Source organism: Anarrhichthys ocellatus, unplaced genomic scaffold, assembly GCF_004355925.1.
Source record: "Anarrhichthys ocellatus isolate YVR2014 unplaced genomic scaffold, GSC_Weel_1.0 scaffold79, whole genome shotgun sequence".
In the NCBI taxonomy this organism is placed as follows: Eukaryota; Metazoa; Chordata; class Actinopteri; order Perciformes; family Anarhichadidae; genus Anarrhichthys; species Anarrhichthys ocellatus.
In genome coordinates this window covers 369,209-387,810 of record NW_022280109.1, presented here as the reverse complement: position 1 = coordinate 387,810, position 18,602 = coordinate 369,209, and the positions used below count along the sequence as shown (strand labels likewise).

General features: G+C 41.8%; 3 protein-coding genes across 4 annotated transcripts; 2 read left to right on the top strand and 1 right to left on the bottom strand.

Annotated features, from left to right (window-relative positions):
* The first annotated feature begins 41 nt into the window (after positions 1-41).
* On the top strand, positions 42-5,670 carry LOC116398166 (uncharacterized). Its single transcript, XM_031874227.1, has 7 exons — positions 42-494; positions 707-828; positions 909-1,019; positions 2,399-2,452; positions 3,633-3,791; positions 4,154-4,276; positions 4,556-5,670. The coding sequence occupies exons 1-7, from the start codon at positions 488-490 to the stop codon at positions 4,592-4,594; spliced, it is 615 nt and encodes a 204-aa protein (XP_031730087.1). The 5' UTR covers positions 42-487; the 3' UTR covers positions 4,595-5,670.
* A 6,034-nt stretch (positions 5,671-11,704) lies between these two features.
* On the bottom strand, positions 11,705-15,864 carry slx1b (SLX1 homolog B, structure-specific endonuclease subunit). 2 transcript variants are annotated; one of them, XM_031874275.1, is made up of 5 exons: positions 15,452-15,864; positions 15,305-15,356; positions 13,849-14,178; positions 12,131-12,346; positions 11,705-12,000 (listed from the first exon to the last, which is right to left on the bottom strand). In XM_031874275.1, exons 1-5 carry the CDS (start codon positions 15,622-15,624, stop codon positions 11,971-11,973), a joined length of 801 nt encoding a protein of 266 aa, XP_031730135.1. In that variant the 5' UTR covers positions 15,625-15,864; the 3' UTR covers positions 11,705-11,970. The 2 variants fall into 2 exon arrangements, with proteins under 2 accessions (XP_031730135.1, XP_031730134.1); XM_031874274.1 differs by having other exon boundaries at positions 11,705-12,346.
* A 337-nt stretch (positions 15,865-16,201) lies between these two features.
* zgc:112271 (bolA-like protein 2) lies at positions 16,202-18,602 on the top strand. The gene is made up of 4 exons (XM_031874291.1): positions 16,202-16,267; positions 16,466-16,530; positions 17,036-17,133; positions 18,338-18,602. The coding sequence occupies exons 2-4, from the start codon at positions 16,468-16,470 to the stop codon at positions 18,435-18,437; spliced, it is 261 nt and encodes an 86-aa protein (XP_031730151.1). The 5' UTR covers positions 16,202-16,267; positions 16,466-16,467; the 3' UTR covers positions 18,438-18,602.

Sequence of the window (18,602 nt, the reverse complement as noted above, 5' to 3'; positions counted from 1 at the left end):
ATATATATATATATATATATATATATATATATATATATATATATATAAACATTTTTTGCATAACTTGCTAACAACATGTACATGTATGCACCTTGAGTTTAGATTGCATGGAGAAAATAAAACTTACTTCCTGTTTAGAAGAATGTTGTTTTTACAGATGAAAATAAAGTAACAAACTAAACTTAAATTGTTCTGGTAAGATTTGTTTTTACTTGGCAAAACTTGATTGGCAGATTTTTGCAGAAATGTAACTGAAGTTTAATTGGCACCACTCAGCCAGTAATGATCCCAGTTTGAAACGTGTTTCCGAGAGAAGACGTGCCGTAGGAGTCATGCTGCTGTGACAGACAGACGCGGGGCGGGACCTATAATACATCCATGGGCGGGACTCGGAACTCCCAAATCAGTTATTGCTAAACATCCGACCAGCAGCCTCGGAGCGCTACACAACTTTTAATAAAGGGAAGTAAACGCAGATATCGTGACCATGGCAGGTAAAAACATGCTTTGTTAATGCATTCAATCACAGTTTTTAAGTCGAAATGAGGAAAGAAGGACATGGAGATCTATGTAGTTTGTGCAGCGTGATGAAATCCAGATATTGTTTTCTGCTTGAGATACTGAAGCTGATTTCCGCCGACGCTTGTGCGTCTTATGCGTGTGAGTATATAAGAGGTGAAAGTAAGAGCAGAGGTGGTTGTTGCAGATGGAGCAGCATTGGTGGAGGAAGGCATCGGGCCGGCTCAGAGCCCTCTGGTCGCAGTCAGCTTCCAGAGAAGCGTCCACAGGAAGGAGAAGTACCTGGAGGCTGAACCCAAAGCTCTGGGGGTACAGTGTGTGTCTCCCTAAAACTATACATGCCATGAGCTCTGTGACCTCATATAAAGTATCCTCTCTGCTGTCCCCAGATCACCCAGATTGGCCTGAGTGTGTTTCAGATCACCTGCGTGGCTGTGTTCCTGTCCAAAGGCCTGAGTCATGCGCGGACTGACATACCTTTCTTCATTTCGTCTCTGCTGGTGAGCATGAAGTCGGGGGACTTTAGAGACTCATCAGAAGCTGACTTTTAATCCCTAGTATGGATCAAATCCAAAAAAACAACTGCATCCTACAATTCCCATAATGCAACCAGTGGCACAGTTTCTTAAGATCTGAGTGGAACAAAGTCTGTCAAACTGCACTCTGCAGGCTCTCACTCCTAAAGCTGTCATGTCCAAGCTCAAGCTCAGATAACCCTGATGACACTGTGACACACATGGAAGCTTCTAGGTCACTGCTCACAGAGAGCAACAGGGTGCAGGACTCACTTCTGTATTTGTAAAGAAATGGCATCAAAGCTAAAGATCCAGAGATGCTCTTCTGTACATTTATGAAGCTGAAGCCATGAAATACTTCAGGGACTTGATATGAGAAATGTTGATTGTAAATAGTTTTTTTATAATTGATGAATAAACATATTGATTAATCGACAAATCATTTAAGCTCAATTTGTATATTTCTGTTTGGCAGTTTTTTTTATACATTATGTTTTAAAAGTTCTTAATATGTTAATATTTAAATCTTAATCTTTAAAGTCAAATCATTGTTGTGGAGTAAAAGTGAAATGTAGTGTAGAAGTAGAACGAGGCATACAATAGAGTCTCTAGAATAAAGTGCAATACTTGAGTACATGTACTAGTTACACCACTGCTTCTGGAGGTCGTATTCATTGTGCACATGTAGTAGCCGACTAGTTTAGTGCGGAGAACTGTAGATTGTGGAGCATCGGTGACATGGAACTCATTACCAGGATCTTTGACAGCAGAAAGTAATTCAGTACATCTGTAGAGATGTTAATGTTTCAGAGCAGCTGACTACGGGACGTGTTTGGCTCGTTTGGTTTTGTTTAAGAAAGCTATATATTCTGCTTTCATTTCTTTTTTTGAGATGTAAGTTTGCTTCATTGATAACTTCACTTCACAGGCAATAATATCGCATAGAGACGTCTTTTGTACTAGCTTTTTACTTATAATGTGTCCGTATAGTTAAGTCTTACTGTAGGTGTGAATGTAAGACTTGTTGTTAGAGCCACAGAAGACATTATACCAGAGATTCCTCAGACTGGGTCGGCCTCACCGTGACAATTTTACTATTCTATCCACAAAGAGTATATATATATCATGATATCAAATGAAATACCTTGACAGCAGATTTTCTTTACTCACTTCTACTCTTACTTGCCAACATATTTGGACAGTCAATTGTTTTTAATTGATTAGACTAATTGATGTCTATTTGTTCTCCTAGCTGTAGTCAGGCCACCTTCTTTCCTCCTGTTGTGGTTAAACTGTGCTGTCAGCTGGTGGAACTCTGGCTGGACGCTGACACCTGGTTTGTGTGATGTGTGTTCTCTTCACAGCTGATAATAGCTGGGAGTTTGGCTGTAGCAGCACGGAACCTCCATCTGCCAACGGTGAGTTACCCGACTGAGAGGAGACACCAACATGATCACCAATCCTATATAAGCAATGTACAGTATGAAAACAAGTACAGAACACGGATCCAGGCCTACTGCCTCCAGACATTACCAGAACATATCTCATCCTCACTCCCAACCCGTCAAATACTCGTCAGTGGCCCTACGCCTCAAACTATGATGCATTAGGTGCCAATGTAGCATAGCTAGTGGACGCATCATGTGCTGCGTGTCAGTTTTCACTCATTACATGCAGAGAGTCTTTTCAAGATAAACTTTAAATGTAGGTTTATTTAGTTTTTAGGTTTGCTTTTGCAACAAAACTACTCGGTTAGGTTTAGGAAAGCATCATGGTTTGGGTTAAAAAAGTATGCTTGTAACGTAAAATCAGTCGGTTTGTAATGTAACTGGCGTGAGTTAAGTGCGTAAGTTGTTTACAAAACTACTGTAAAGTTAGTCACAGTAGTCACAGTGTGACTTGGTTTCACACTGGACATGAACAGGGGCTCCTGGGTGAACATCCTGTGTTTGTTTCACCCATCCAACCCAGCAGGCTGTCTTGCTACTACATCAGTGATGATGACGTGGATGGGGTAACAGTGGAGCAAGTTGAAAGTGTGTCTCATACAGATGCTAAGGGGGGCCTCAATGCATCGGTATCGGACGCCTAGGGGCATTGACCAAGCTGCGGTATTTGACAAGTTGGGAGTGAGAACAAGTTGATCAAAATGTTTTGTCATGAGAAATGAAGACTATTTTGTACTATTGGACTTCCCCTACCCCAAAAAAAGTCACTTCAGTCACTTCCTCTAGGAGAAGTCAGATGAGTCACTGGGTCACAGGTTGAGTTGTTACACAAGTCCACCGGCCCCCGGCAGACTTGTCCATATGTGTCCAGATTCAGCCGTGTTGCTCGTGTAACTGGAAGTGAAAGAGAGCACACAGCAAACAGTGCAGCAATGATTTAATACACCGCAGATGAGAGTGAAGCCGCTTCATCAGGCTGTGACACTTCATAATAGTTGTGAATTTACCTAGTACAATGGGTAAATTGATCGAATGATTTGCTTTTGCAATTTTAATTTCAGGATTTAAATATCACGTCCTTTGTCTCGTATGTTATCCAGTCTGTAAATGTCTTGTAGAACATATGTCTCATAAGTCCCCTGTTTTTCAGCTGAAGGCCTGTTTAGGGATGCAGATTGTGGCCTGTGGCGCCTCCATCTTCAACTTCATCTTTTCTATGATTAAAATGGATCTTATGACCTATGGCTGCTGGAGTTATTACTATGACTCCAACTCCACTAACTTAGCAGAAATCTGCCAAAAACTTGAGGTGAGCTATAACTGTTTGCTCGTTTTAAGAACAATTATTTCATGTTTCAGAGTTTGATTACATTATCATTTCAAATCTGAAAGCAGCTGAAGTGTGAGTTATAGGTTACACGATCAAAGCAATTGAATAGTAACAGATGAAGACAGTTAAGATGTCACTTGACATGAGAAAGCAGCTGAAGTGTCAGTTAAAGTGTAACCGATAGAGTCACTTAAGATATTAGTTCAAGTGTATCTTGAAAATGTATAATCTTTGTCCAAGTTCAGCTGCCACTTTGAGCAACCCTATAATGCTACACATCACATCTGTTCTTTCTTTATATTGTCCAAGCATAATTTCTGCAAACCCTATCCCTATTACAGAGCACCAATTCACATTTCTTTGCTGAGGTTGTGGTCATTCAGGCTGCTCTGTTCGCCATCTCCGTCACTCTGGCCGCCTACTGCTGCAAGGTGGTCAACTGCTGCTCGCCAGCTCCCAAAATGGTGAGTACATGCTGACAATAGCTGTAGCAATACAGCTGCAAAGATTTTCTAGTTGTGTCACAAATCTTGTATCCACATCTGGTTCTATCATGGCACTCCTTTGGATAACAGGGTTGACTACTAATGCCTAAATATATACCAACCACAGGAGCAAAGGAAAGATGCAGGGCCAGCACAATGTTTGTTTTTAGGACCCTAAGCAGAGTTTCGTTACAGTAACTTTTAATCAACCACTACATGGGTTAATATCTTCTTTTTCTTGTTTTCTGTCCCTCTCAGCCGGTGATCACTGTGCATGTGCCACCTGTCCAACAGTGAGGAGACAAAGTGGACAAGCGCATAAGACAGTTTTTCAGCTACTTACAAATGCTACACAAATTTAAAGCTGCTCTAATCAATATCTTTGTATTAACAATGTGAAAATGTAATCTAATGTGAAATAGGTTGTTGTAGTTACAAACCTACCCTACCTGTCCAGCAGCGAACAGAAGACAGACACAGTTAGAGAGTAGGTGGTGAACATAGTGGAGCATTTAGCAGTGAAAGAGACAGATCTTTTTCTCAGGAGTTGGTGGAGTCCAAACCAGAGCTGAAAGAGACTTGGACTTACACTAAGCAGATGGACAAGTACACGACTAAATGCTGCTCTGATCTGCTGGATGTGTAAAATATGCAAGTATTTTCTGTCATAATATTCATAGCTACTTCATAAGGTGTTTATGTGTCAACGTTGTGTTAACAGCTTGTTCCACTCCACTCAAGTGGTAAAAAAAAAAGAAGTAAAATCAAGAACATTGGGGCTTTAATGATCTGAGGAGGATTTCAGTATGTCTGTTTTATATGTACTCCTTCTCTAAAGTAACTTCAATCATAGGTAAATAGTTACAACTGTATAGAGTGCTGTGGGAATGAGTCCTAAAACCCAGAAATTAGTCAGCATTCTGGTTTTCTGGTTCCCTTGTCTCAAAGTCGATGGGTTGCCTGAAATCATTTCTGCAGTCAACACAAGCTTAAAGTTTTGTTTTACAACATAAAATACCTTTGTCAATATCGCTCTCGAGAATTTTTAAGCTTTTACGTGTCTTGAAAAAGTGGTGTTCATTTGGAAAAATAGAAAAGAAACCTTTGGCTTTATGTGGAGGGAACCAGAGCGATGCTCACTGTTGGCCGTGGTGGCCAACAAAAACACGTCATTCATGCACCACTCTATAGAGGCAACAAATGAACTTAATGCTTATAATCACAAATTGATACACATTAATGCTTTTCTGAAAATGTTTTTGTTCAGATTGTTGATTACTTTATGATGATCACTACCTATATCATTACTGATGTTTCCTTTGTGATATCAACTAACATTTCATTTATGGGAAATAAAAGCTGTATTAAAAGTTTCTCTGTTTTTTATATTTTTCTTTTGAAAGAAAAAAGTATTTTTTTTGGAGTTTGTGGTGCCAACATGCTGGACTGTGATTGTGATTGTCACAGGTTAAACCTTACAGGGACACACCCTCTTCCATATATTGGTCCACTGGCACCATTTCTGTTTACTTGCACTGTGTCTCAGGGGGCGGTTGTAGATGTCCACCATGTATCAGGTCTGAAGACACATTAAGGACACCAAAGTGGCATCAGTCTCTGGGAACATTGGGGTTTTAGCGCTCTGAAGGGGAGCTTATCTACTGTAATATTTCCAAGAATACATATTGAGTGTGTTCAGGTAAATTATACATTAAATAACATATTAAAGAAACTGAGGTACACTGGCAGTGTGGAGAGGGCTTTGAAACAGCACACAGTAATTTCACATTTACATTGATAAATTAAATGAGAAAATATCTCAAATATTCACAGGCCTATTTTGGTGGCTAGTCAGTCCCAGTCCTGTCTGGTTTAAGGTAGGTGGGATTGTAATTGTGGAATCTGGACTCCTGACCTCAGTCATTACTAAGATTCTGGATACATTTTAATTCAGCCCTGAAATTAATATTTCCAGTGGATGTCCATATTGAATGAGTTGCTACACACTTGCTTCCAGGTTCTCTCCCTATGACTTATTTGGCATCTATGTCGAAACAGTCGTAAAAAGTCATGGTATAGTATGTTGAAAAATGTATTAAAAAAAGGTGTCCGGCGGCTGGCGGGAGCGGGGGGAATGGAGACTGTAGAGTGGGGGCCGTCTCTTCGGAAGCTCTGGTGGTGCAGAGTCCCTTGTTGTTCCTGTAAACCTGCAAGAGAGAGAGAGAGAGAGAATAGAAAGACAAAAACGAGGTTGGGGGGAGGGATGTGAAAACAGAGTCGAAGAGGAAGTGAACAGGTTCGTTATGCTTAAATACTTTGTGCAGAGGAAATGAGCTGTGTTCTGGGCGTGGTCCCTGTTCCTGAACTAAGTTTATAAAACTCAATTTCACTAACAAGGACCATGCCAATAACAATATGAGTTTTGAGGTTTATTGCGTGATGGAATGAGTTAGATTCAGGAAGTGGAAGGCGTCGAGGGATGAAGGGTTGTAGGGTAGGGGTCGAGGTAGAGGGATGAAGGGATGTAGGGGTGTAGGGAAGAAGAAACAAGGAGGGTTGTACAAAGGAGGTTAGGCGAGCGATGGGGGAGCGTTGGTGTCCGGCAGCTGGCGGGAACAGGGGGAATGGAGACTGTAGAGTGGGGGCTGTCTCTTCGGAAGCTCTGGTGGTGCAGAGTCCCCCAAAGATTCCCCCAGCTTCATAAAGACGGATGCCGGGGGGGCGTTTCTGGTGTCATCCGGGTTGGAACGAATGTAGGAGAGGTACGTGGGGGAAGATCAACGACCAAGTATCTTGAGGATGAGGTCGGGAATTCCTTGACATGAAGCAGTGGAGGCAACGCTGATGCGAAATGAATGGCCCGAGTAAACTCGGGGGGGGGGTATTACGGATCGGGCTAAGATATGGCGAAAGTGGTGGTGACCGCGTGACCCCTTTGCGAACAGGGGATCTTGTGGGGAAGTGTGGGTGGCTGAACTTGAGCTTACGTAAGTAGTCGCGGATGGGTTCGTACAGACTTGGGTATGAGTCTAGTCGGAAAAGGTAGATGGGCTAAGGTGGACTGTATTGGTTGGTCTTGCGGCATTTGAGGTGATAGACAACTGTGTCGGGAGGATGGATGAGATGTTGGATGCGGTGACGTTTCGCTAAGGATGGTGGTTGGAGTTCGAGGCGGCGAACTCGGAGCAGTGAAGGAAGCCAAAGAAAGCCGGCAAGAACGTGGACTTTAATACTTTGTCCATGAAGGGAGACAGATAGCCTGAGCGGAGTGTATGGATGCCGCGGGTGAGGAGGTCCGAAGTGAGGGGCAGGCATAGGAGTGAGAGGTGTGCCGTGGGAATATTAATATATATATATACATACATATATATTAATTAGTTGCTGCAAATGATTTGCCATTGTTGAGCGTGCAATATAGTGGCTGGCTAAGTAATTAAATACTCTTCCGTGCCAGTGGGTGGCAGTAGGTAGTGTAATAATGACCTTGGTAATTTAAGACAGTAGAATTAAGTGATGGAGCGGGAGAGGTTGCGGTGAGGAGACGTTTGTCAAGATCCGGCAGAGTGCTTCGGATAAGCAATTGGAATTTTCGGGCTGCTCTTGGACGGACGCATGGCACAGTAATACGTATCCTTCCAAAGGAAACCGAAAAGGTACCGGTAGTAGGGTTCGGTGGTAAGGACTTTGAAGGCGCTGGTGATGTCTGCCTTAGGCAACCGGCTTCTTGGCCTGTGAGGCGGATGGGGGACGTAGCGTGATCGATTCTTATGTACTTCATGGAGTAGTCCAGGCTGGGAATTAGGTGGAGCCTGGTGACATCTGAGCAGGTGGGGAGTCTGAGAAATTTAAGTTTAAAAGCATTCCTAGTATGTTTAGAAGCACTCATAGTGGATAGTATGTGTCACAGTGTGTTTACGTGTAGAAGTTTAAACCAAAGAGTGTGGTCATTGAATGTATTGAGTGTCTGTGAGAGGGGGGTTTCCAGGTCACGACCATATAAGGTGGTTAGCGAGGTATGTGCCAAGAGCGGGGTATGGACGAAAGCTCGCTGCAAGGAGGGGTGTCTGACCAGAAGAACGGGTCATAAGCCAAGGAGGAGCTTATCGGATTTCAGCCAATCACTGAGCTGATCGATGGGGAAGAATGTGAAACATTAGACTTTTCCTGACTTTTCCTTGAGACGATAGGACTGTGGATCTCCGGACATCTTCAGACTCTCTGCGGGCCATCGGCCAGACACACCAGACTGCCGGGTGGCCCGGATTGGGTCTCTGTTTCATGAAACATTAGATTATTAATAGTGTGATTCGGTTTGTAACTGTTTTTGCGTTTGTTGGATAGTAAATCCATTTGATTTTAACTTGAACCAGCTGTTTTGGCCTTGCTTTGCTAACGGACAAAGAAGAGCAAAGGGGGGGGGGCTTCTTTTCCCTTGTGAGCTGCGGCCTTCCTTAGTTTGAGAAGCTTTGGACCCTAACAGGAGTGGCTGTTTGAGTGCAGCGGCGGAGCTTGATTAGCAATTCCCTGGAGATGTGGGGATTGCGTGTGGATGTATCGATAATTGAGCGAGGTTGATGTAGTTACTGGTGAGAATCTGTTGCCTGAGCGTGTGGCACGGGGGATGATCGAGCGGATGCGACTGCTGTGGCTAAAGTGAAACTGGTAGTGGGGGAAAATAAGTCGTAAGGATGCCGGAACTGTCTGCTGGCGGAGCTGTGGAAGTGAGGAGGAGCATTTAAGGTGGGATGGGCAAGGCTAGTGGGGGTAGGGGTGGAGGAAGAGAGGGGGTACAGCATAAGCAGGAAGAAACAACTGTTGCGTCTCTGGGCAAGATACCCAACCCCGAGCTGCTCCCGTAGCTGTGCCATTTACCTACCTGTTCCCTGTTGTTGGAGCAGTCTATGCAGCTCAGGTAGCCGATAGAGGTGGGAGGAGTTAGCCTAAATTGGCCGAAGTGGGTGGGACATGAAAGGTAGAAGTAAGGGGAAAGGAAAGGATGCTAGGATGGAGAGATGCATGTGCCTGGGTTAATAGTGAAGTTTGGGGAAAAACATTGCAGGGTGAGATGTCTCTAGCACGGAGGGAGCTTGAAGGTGGTATATGACCTGGCCCTCTGGAGGCACTGATATCGATGGCTGGGCTTCTTCGGCCGTGTGATGAGTCATGACGTCAGGATCTCCGGTGGTCGGGAGAGCGGCATGGGGATGTAGGGTAATGGATGAAGGGATTAGGGTCGTGGGGTGAAAGGATGAGGGGATTAGGGTCGTTGGGTCGGGGGATGGGATGCCGAAATCGGGATCTCCTCCCGGGCTGTTGGAAGGCGGGGGCGGACGACTTCGGAGTTGACGGAGAATGGATATCGAGAGCTGCGGGGAACGTGGATGGCTAAACGCTGGTCATACGGAAGGGTTGAGAAAGGTCCTATAGGCAAGGTAAGCGGTTTTAAGATTTTGCTCGTCTGTCATACGTCGTGTTGAAGCTGAGTTTGTGTTGAAGCTGGGTCAGATAGCTTTTTAAATAGTTTTTACAAAACACACTTACAAATACAATAATATATACATGACATATTATACATGCATACATACATATCAATGAGCGAACAATATTAAAGTAATCAGAAATAAATGATTAAATAAACTCCCATCCATCTATAAAGCAAGAAATCTCTAGCTGCGTTCCAGATCGCATACTTAGTCTTTTTACTTGTAGTACATACTGCAGCTGCCCTTACTGCTCTGCTTCACACTTGGTGGCTGTAACGGAGGGCTTATTTTGAATTTGGTACAATTTGGAATCGCTCAATATTAATAAAAACAAGCAATGGAACACGGCTCTGTGCAGCAGCCGGGGCGGAGCATCAGGGCTCTGTGGAATCGCGCATGTCGTCCACAGCGGGCAGACAGCAGCTGATGGATTCCAGTGGACTTTGGCTGCTGGATGCCGGATAACTTACTACCAAACCTTTCTTTACTTCCCTGGATTAAACGAGCACGAGCCGACAACCTACACAGGAACAAGCGACAGTCTGTCATTTGTTCATCTTTTGCCAACTTTAGAATAACCTAGTCTATTACATAAATAACGTTGCCGCCGGTGAAATGAGTCCGTTCAAATCTGTACTTAAAGTGAAGAGTAAAAGAGAGGCATTACCAGCACAATGTACTTACATTTACTTAACGTCTAACGTCTTAACGGATATTATTATAAATTCTGCATATTTTGTAGGAAATTCTGAATCTGCAACATAACCAGTAACATTTCTCTGTCAGGAATATGTAGTACTACAATGTTTACTCTGAAGTAGAAGTACACAGTTAGTAGAATGCAACTATGTTGCATATTTTTAAGTGCTTGTGAGCTTTATGAGTTGCCTCCCTTGCAGCTAAAGTCTGGTGAAATAATATAATTATATTCTGAAGAAAACAGAGGGAGTACATTGAGAGGCCTCTCACAACAGACACATTTACACTAACTAAATATTGAACCACATCGCTCAACAACAGTTGCTTAAATGACCTCTACACAGATGCTATAGTTAACCTTCCTCAGACTCATTCAACATGAGATACATCTTTGTTCCTAAGGTCATGTAGAAATGGAAACCAGATACTTTGAACCATTTTTGGTTTGTCTTTGAGTGTGTATGTAAATCTGTTCTCTGTGTTTAATAGCCACCTCCAGATAGATGCCAAGAACAAAACAAAACCAAAAAAAAAGTTTCCACAGCTATTTGGATAGATAGAATCTCCTACATCACTGGTCCAACTGTATTCCCAAAATGTCCTAATTCTTGGACATTTCCATGAACATTGGGACAATGTTTCTTAGTTGTCCCTTCACCTATTTTATAGGGCCTTTTACTGCCATCTTTAAGGTGTAATATTTCTTAGTACGCATCAATTATTGCGATACCTCCCTCCCAGGCCTACTCTCAATTAAATATATAGTTTAAGATTCATCTTTGATTTTTTGCTTTGTTTAAAAATATAAATATAAAAAAGCAGTAACAGTATTTACCAAATTCCCAAAAGCTGTTTTATTGTACTTTCTTCTTGTCTGACCAATAGTCAAAATATACAAAATATATAACAAATTTCCCTTTGTAACCAGCTTGTTTGCTGTTTTTACCTGAAAACCTAAATTCGGTGTTGGAAAAAGCAAACAGTAATACCATTAAATATGGATGGATGGATGATGGAGTTAAATGTGTGCAATCCTGTAACTCAAGACAATAAGCCGACAAGAACAACACCAGGACCCTGAACCTGGAACAGCTGACTAGAATGCAGCCTTCGTTAGTCCCACCTGAGCTCTTCCTCCCTACAACATGTGTTTATTAGAATTATATATCTGTGTATTCATCTATTACCACTGTATAAATGACAGAAAATGATTCTTGATGCACTCTATAGAACAACATCGCTTTATTTGTAACACACATTACAAGTGCTTTCCCCACAAACATGGAATATTTTAAACATACATGATACTTTGTGAACAGAATGATACAAATGGAAGAGATATGTTGGACCTGTGCACATCTCTGCTGGACAGCTTTTATGAAGTCACTGTACATTCCTGCTCCACCGGCACATCCATTACACATGATCTACATAATGCTCGAGGACACTGCAGGTCATTCAACCAGGAAATAAAAGGTTTGCAGGCTCCACTCATGTCTGCAGCTCATCTGCCCAGTGGCTCTGTGGGAGATCAGAGGACCAATTAGTGAAGCAGAAACTACATTCACTGGTAATACTTATATCTAGCTAGGTAGAGCCACATTCAAAAATCCAATATATTAAACAGACATATGTGTATATCGTCTACAACCTGAGACGCAGACGGTGTGATCTCCTCCAGGTTTCCGAAGCAGCAGTGTTTGTGGCGGATGAGACTCCCCCACAGCACAGAGTGACAACAGGCCGGACATTCGCCCTCCACTGGCAGGAGGTGGGACGGCTCCCACTTCAGGAAATGTTTCGCGAGGCAGATCACATGACCGCTCATTCCACAGGACGGGTGGAAACAGCTCAGCTTTTCTGACACCTGCGGAAAAGAAGAGATATAAAAAGAAGTACGGACCGACAATTCACTATGCAGCCTGAAACTAACAGATTGTATTGAAATGAAGGTTACACAGTGGTGGGCCGTCAGGGCCTTCAAGGCCTTCTCTGCTGGCCTAAACAGAATCAAAACGTTATAGCTATTTTATAATTTAATAATTTTTCTTAAAGACACTACATGTATTATAATTTATAATAATTTTTCCCATTATCTTATTTTCTCATTGCACAGCTACTGTCTTCCTCAGTTGCTATGCTTCAAGTGCAGCTTGTTTTAAGTAGAGCTTTTATCCAATCAGATCTCACCTCTATGTCTCTAGGTAAGAAGAGAGACCTGAGGCCTGCAGACTTACAAGTGAATCTCTTTGCAGTTTAAGTGAATGGGGACGATATTGTTGATTGTCATAGTCTTCAACCAATCAGATCTTTAGTTTGACATGTTGGGCGTATTCTTTGACGTGTCAGAGCCTGCTAGCTGGCCTAGCCATACGTGATTGGTCAGTGGGCTAGCCTGACCTGTTGGGCGGTGACAATCCCAATATCTGCTGTCTCTGTGGAGCGGACATTTTCAGCCTCAAACGCATTAAAACGTATTCAAGAAATACAACTGGGGAGGCTCGACTGTCTTCACTGGCGTCCATGAATCCAGAAGGACTTCTTACTGGAAGTAAAGTTTTTTTAATGCATTGTCCGTTAATGACGCAGCATCCCGTGCGCATATTCATGTAACGTTATCTGCACTCTGCAGTTAGTATATTTATAGGTGTTGGCTTCATTTTTACACGAAACAAATAATAACTGTTAGGTGGTTCAACTGCAGGACAGCAGAGAAGGCCCAGGTATAAAATGCACGGCCCGCCACTGAGGTTATTACATTTTGAAATTCCCCACTACAGAACATAACATAACTCTGACATTACTCTACTATCAGAAAGGCTGTCTGGCAGTGGTTGGATATAAGGAATAGTTTTCATCTGTGAGCCAAAGGTAAATGCGTAATTAAGTTGTAAGTAAGCGTTGATGTTGTATTTTGTGCTATTCTTTTTACAGTTTGGTCTGTAATGTTAGCATATTAGCACACTAACAAGCTAACATGCTAACTGTTAGCCTAAGCAAACATTAGCATGCTAACATGCAAGTATTGGCATGTTAGCATGCTAACCATTTTGCAACTATTTAGTATTGTTAAATTGCTCTACATGATGGTAAAAAATGCTTATTTGTTTTCTTTCTAGGTGTTAGATATTCAGATGGAGATCATAATTAATCCTATGTATGTGTGCAGAGTACAAAGCTGGAGTCACGACGTGGTTAGCCTAGCTTAGCATAATGACTGGAAGCAGGGGGAAACAGCTAGGCTGACGGACTGTAATTTTACATTACACTCTGTTATGTACATGTCAGGTTGAAGATATTTCACAAAATATTGTTGAACTCAAATAAAAAAGCAGAGTATCTTTAAATTTTCAATAATCAGAAGACTACCTTGACCAGCTCTTTGCAGAGAAAACACTTGGCTGTCTCCTCCTCCTCCTCCTCCTCCTCCTCCTCTCCTTCAGATTGCAGCTTCTTCTTGGCTCTCACACTCCCAAAAGCGATGGGGATGTGCAGCGGAGGCTGCAGGCCGGGCTCAAAGTCCATCCTGTACTCCTGTTTGAGCCAGCGTGCCGTCAGCGGCAGTCTGCTCCAAGGCGCCGCCCGCAGCATGTTGGAGACGACGCGCCAGTGGAACTGCAGACTCGACTCTTTCCTGGAGCGCAGGGAGACGTGGGAGAGACGCCTGGAGGTGTGAGGGTGCTGCCACGCCCACTCAAACTGACAAATATAATGATGATAGCTTGAATTAGGCATAGAATAAAGCAGGTTTTTCTAATCAAATCAAATATCAAAATAATGGATTCAGTTGTTTTTCTTCAAACAAATGAATATGATATGTAAATGAGCAGAGTGAGAAAAAGGACACCAGGAATTTAAGGTTCAAGGGGCATAGTTTGCACGAATAAATAGATAGATGGATGTATTTAACATATGTCAGTACTTTTTATGTTTTAAGAGAGCATATCTAAGGGACCACAGACACTCTTCATTTAGCAGCATAAGATTTCCGGGTAAGTTGAAGTCTGGAAAGCAACAAGAAACCCTGTGGAGTCACTGACCTAATGTCTGTAATGTAGAATATAATGTAAGAATTATGTGGAATAACCAAATAAAACCTTGTCTCTAGATTGTTACATTCCAGAAAGCTATTGAAACTGAAATGATGAATGTTGTTTCATCAGTATCTGCAGAATGGGAGTGAGAAGATGCTTTCATTGAGGTGATCTGGTCTTACTATTTCGTGTAGAAGCTGAATCTGGAGAGTGCAATCACAATCACAGTATGTACTACTATGCAATCCAAAAGATGAATGGATTGTCTTTCTATTAGAAATCGTTACTGTACAAATGTATTCTTGTGTGTGTGTAACTGGATATGAAGGTTTAGAGCAGAAAGTGTGAGAGGGCAGAGATGAACTCCTTTTTGACCAAATGTTCCCAACAACCATTGATCCAGGACTAAACTCAAGATCTAGCCTTGGCACAAAGGTCCCTTAGTCCATTCCTGACTGAAAAAAAATGACAGCGTTCGAGGAAAGTAATTTTCACATAAAAGAAAACAGCAACACAGTCGATTGTGTTGTTCTTTGTAATTTACTGTGAAGGGACGAATGTAGCGTTTGTTGGTTATGTATTTCTGCCTTAGATCATAATGAAGCAATCAGCTCATAAAGTTTGTTTCTCATTCACCTAAAGTATAAGCGCTGTTTGCTTTCACACCCTGACGAGAAGACATTTCAGGTGAATACTGTTGACGCTGCACGTTTTGAATGGAATATAGTCAGATTTAATGTTATTAACTTTGGTACAAAATATTGTCCAGTCTCGTCAAAAAACAAACTTACACGAAGGGCAGCAATATCCGAGGGAAAGCCATGTATTATGAGGACCATCTCCCTGAAAAGACAAGGAACATGAGCAGAATGTAACTGATGATGTGATTACACATTGCTCATCATGTAACATACATGTACAGTAACATTAGGTCATACCATGGTCCTCTTCCACTGGTCCTCTTAGCTCCCCCTCTGTGCCGCCCGGCGTTGTGCTGTCCGATCCTGCGCTCAGGGTTCACCGTGAAGCCGATGTAAATACGGCCTTTGAATTTAACATTGGTGCAGTACAACATGTACACACCAAAGAAGTGTTCTACCTCGACAACCATTGCGGAAGGAAATAAGCGGGGTATTATTCTGCAGCTTCTGCTTTAACGTTAGAACATCCATGGAATTAGCTAAGTAACGTTAGCATAACGTTGGCTGATTTATGTACATCTTAGTAAAAGCATGAACAAAAACAATAAATAGAAATTAAGATTAATAGATTAAGTTAATCCTGCCAGTTTTAAGACAACATTAATTGTACCATTGCCCGAATGCATACGCATAGTTACGCATAACTGACTTTCAACAAATGAAATGAGAGTTAGCATGTAAACAGTGTATGTCGTAGTAGCCTTTGACGTTGCCTGATAAAATATGTTTGAAAAGAAATCAGTGTGTCACACTGTGAGGCAAATAAAACGCTCACATCATGTATAACAACTAATTAATAGTGCTCCATTTCAAACTGCGTCAATTTGAAATATGTATTTTCGTTTATATGAATCACTATTAACATTTAGTTCGTCTTTCTGCAAGGACTCCTAATATTGTGATTCGCTACTTTACAAATGTGTCCCGCCCATAACGCGTATATACAGCAGCTGATTGGTCATAGATACACACAATATTCGGTCACTTATGATGTCCACCCCTCTCGCACGGTGACTGAAATGAGCGAGAACACCGTCTAATACACAACCTTTGGTAATGATGAACTTCTAAATTAGAACTACACTGTGAATATGTGAACTGTGATGTAGACATTTTAAACTCGAGCATTGCTATACTACTTCCGGTGTCAGTATGTCTACAGTCTATGTGTCTCTGACTAGAAATCTGTACACATGTAGCCCCATTGCTAGTGATCTACTAATTTTGACCGAATATGTTTTGTTCACGCAGAGATGGCTATTACAGCGGATCACATCCGGGATAGACTTACTAAGGAGCTTGCGGCTGTACACGTGGTAGGTTTCTGTGTGTTATTTGTATTAACTTACATGTTCTCCTAGCTCAACGTCAGTGTGTGTGTGTGTGTGTGTGTGTGGGGGTGTGTGTGTGTAACAAGTAAAGCGCCACTAAATTCAATGTTTTTTTAGTTGAGTTTGGTTAAGCAGTGCGATGTGGTGCTAAGCAGCCCCTCAGCTAATAAAACAAGGCAGAACATTAGCTTTTAACAAGCAAATGAAAAATCATGTAAACACAAACACTGCTCCACCTTTTTGTTTCTGAATGATGCCACCCTGGATGTTGATTACAAAAAAATCCAAAGTGACTCACTCTGACTAGAAATAGTATAGTAAAATATATGACCAGTAGTTCTCTTGAACGCTGATGTTGAATACACTTATTGTAAGTCGCTTTGGATAAAAGCTAACCCTAATGTAATGTATAAAAGCTATAGTATAAAAAATGAGCCAGGTAGCAAGATGGAGCTCATCATCACACGTACTTTGATCTTGTCTACTGCAGGATGTGGAGGATACGTCACCCAACAGATGTGCTGCCAGCTACAAAGTCCTGGTGGTGTCGTCCCAGTTTGAGGGCAAGCCGCTGTTACAGAGACACAGGTAGCACACTGTAGTAACTAGTACGTAATACATGTTTGCTATCAGAAAGACATTACAAGCAGTGACGGTAGTCATACCTATAGGTCATCTCATACCAGCTAACTTATTTAGCTATTGGAATAACTGAAACTGATGATGGAAAGAAGTTACAGTAGAAGCTTATTGACCAAAGCTGAAGGTGTATCAAGGCCGCCATGCTGTGCTTTCTGTAAACGTTAAGGCCTCTGTTGCTAGAATGCTTTATAAATAGGGATGTCACAATACCAGACATTTAGTAGTCAACACCAATACCTGTGACATTCCACCATTCTCAATACCCAATTCAATACCATAGTACAAAACACTAAGTCCCATGTACTTCAACATACACTTACCATTTGTTTAATGTATTATTAATCCATGACATGATGAGCCGCCTCAAGTTTCTTGTCAAAAACTAAAATGTACAACCTAGAACTTCACCATTAAATCAACTTAATAAAAGAAAATATCTGTGTAAGGGTTCCTCCTTCTGTTGCTAAATGACAAGTTAGAGTGTTTAAGTTACACAAACAAATATACCACAGTATTACCACAGTAGATCTCACACATAGTATCTAAAGGTATAGTTGTTGTAAGGTATACTGTATGGAGAGATGTGCTGTTTGAAGTTCAAATCAAAAACTATAACAACATAACATGTAGTTTTAACATTTCATCATTTTGTCAAGATATATTTTTCCAATTTATTAATCAAATCTAATTTTAACTTATGTTTGAAAAATAATCAAACCTATCATACAAACCTCAGCACTCTATCAACCACCGACAGACTTAAGGGACAGTTCACCCCTAAGTCAAATATATACTATATACAGTATATATATTTCCTCTTACCTTTAGTGCCGTTTCATGCAGGATCTCTGTTAGAAAGAAAATAGTTCCTGCATAAAACTGCTCATAACAAAGTGTGTGGATCATCTTGAGTAACCGGGTCATGATTTCTGGAAAGAGACGTTGCTGTTGAGTTTGTTTTACGCTCTGAGCACCACAAGTCCGGTGGCATGGTCCCATTATATTGGAGAGAAGGAGACACTCTCCAACTCCTATTAAAACATCAAGATTGATTGAATGAGCCAAAGTAAAGGTGTGTGATGAATGCACAGCGCTCCTGTGGCTACTGGACATGTAGCGCACACTCCTAACATGTGTTGTGTTTGAACAGGATGGTGAATACGTGCCTAGCGGAAGAGCTGAAAGAGATCCACGCTTTTGAACAGAAAACCCTCACACCAGAACAGTGGGACAAACAGAAATCACAGTGACACACACACACATGTTGCATCACACTCACATCAGTTTAGAACTTCTTCTATGAAACAGGCCTCCTACTTCTGATACGTAAAAGAACACGCGTGCTCTCTGTAAGTCAGCAGTACTGATATGAATGCAATGAAATGTTCTGGTGGCAATAAAACTCTTGGATGCTG

Coding starts and splice junctions, on each gene's coding strand:
- LOC116398166 (XM_031874227.1), top strand. Junction 3,792..4,153: donor AAATCTGCCAAAAACTTGAG/GTGAGCTATAAC, acceptor TCCCTATTACAG/AGCACCAATTCACATTTCTT. Junction 4,277..4,555: donor GCTCGCCAGCTCCCAAAATG/GTGAGTACATGC, acceptor TGTCCCTCTCAG/CCGGTGATCACTGTGCATGT.
- slx1b (XM_031874274.1), bottom strand. CDS start 15,624: ATGGTTGTCGAGGTAGAACACTTCTTTGGTGTGTACATGTTGTACTGC. Junction 15,357..15,451: donor ACCAGTGGAAGAGGACCATG/GTATGACCTAAT, acceptor TTGTCTTTTCAG/GGAGATGGTCCTCATAATAC. Junction 12,347..13,848: donor TCTGCAAAGAGCTGGTCAAG/GTAGTCTTCTGA, acceptor TCTTTTCCGCAG/GTGTCAGAAAAGCTGAGCTG.
- zgc:112271 (XM_031874291.1), top strand. CDS start 16,468: ATGGCTATTACAGCGGATCACATCCGGGATAGACTTACTAAGGAGCTT. Junction 16,531..17,035: donor AGCTTGCGGCTGTACACGTG/GTAGGTTTCTGT, acceptor TGTCTACTGCAG/GATGTGGAGGATACGTCACC. Junction 17,134..18,337: donor CCGCTGTTACAGAGACACAG/GTAGCACACTGT, acceptor GTGTTTGAACAG/GATGGTGAATACGTGCCTAG.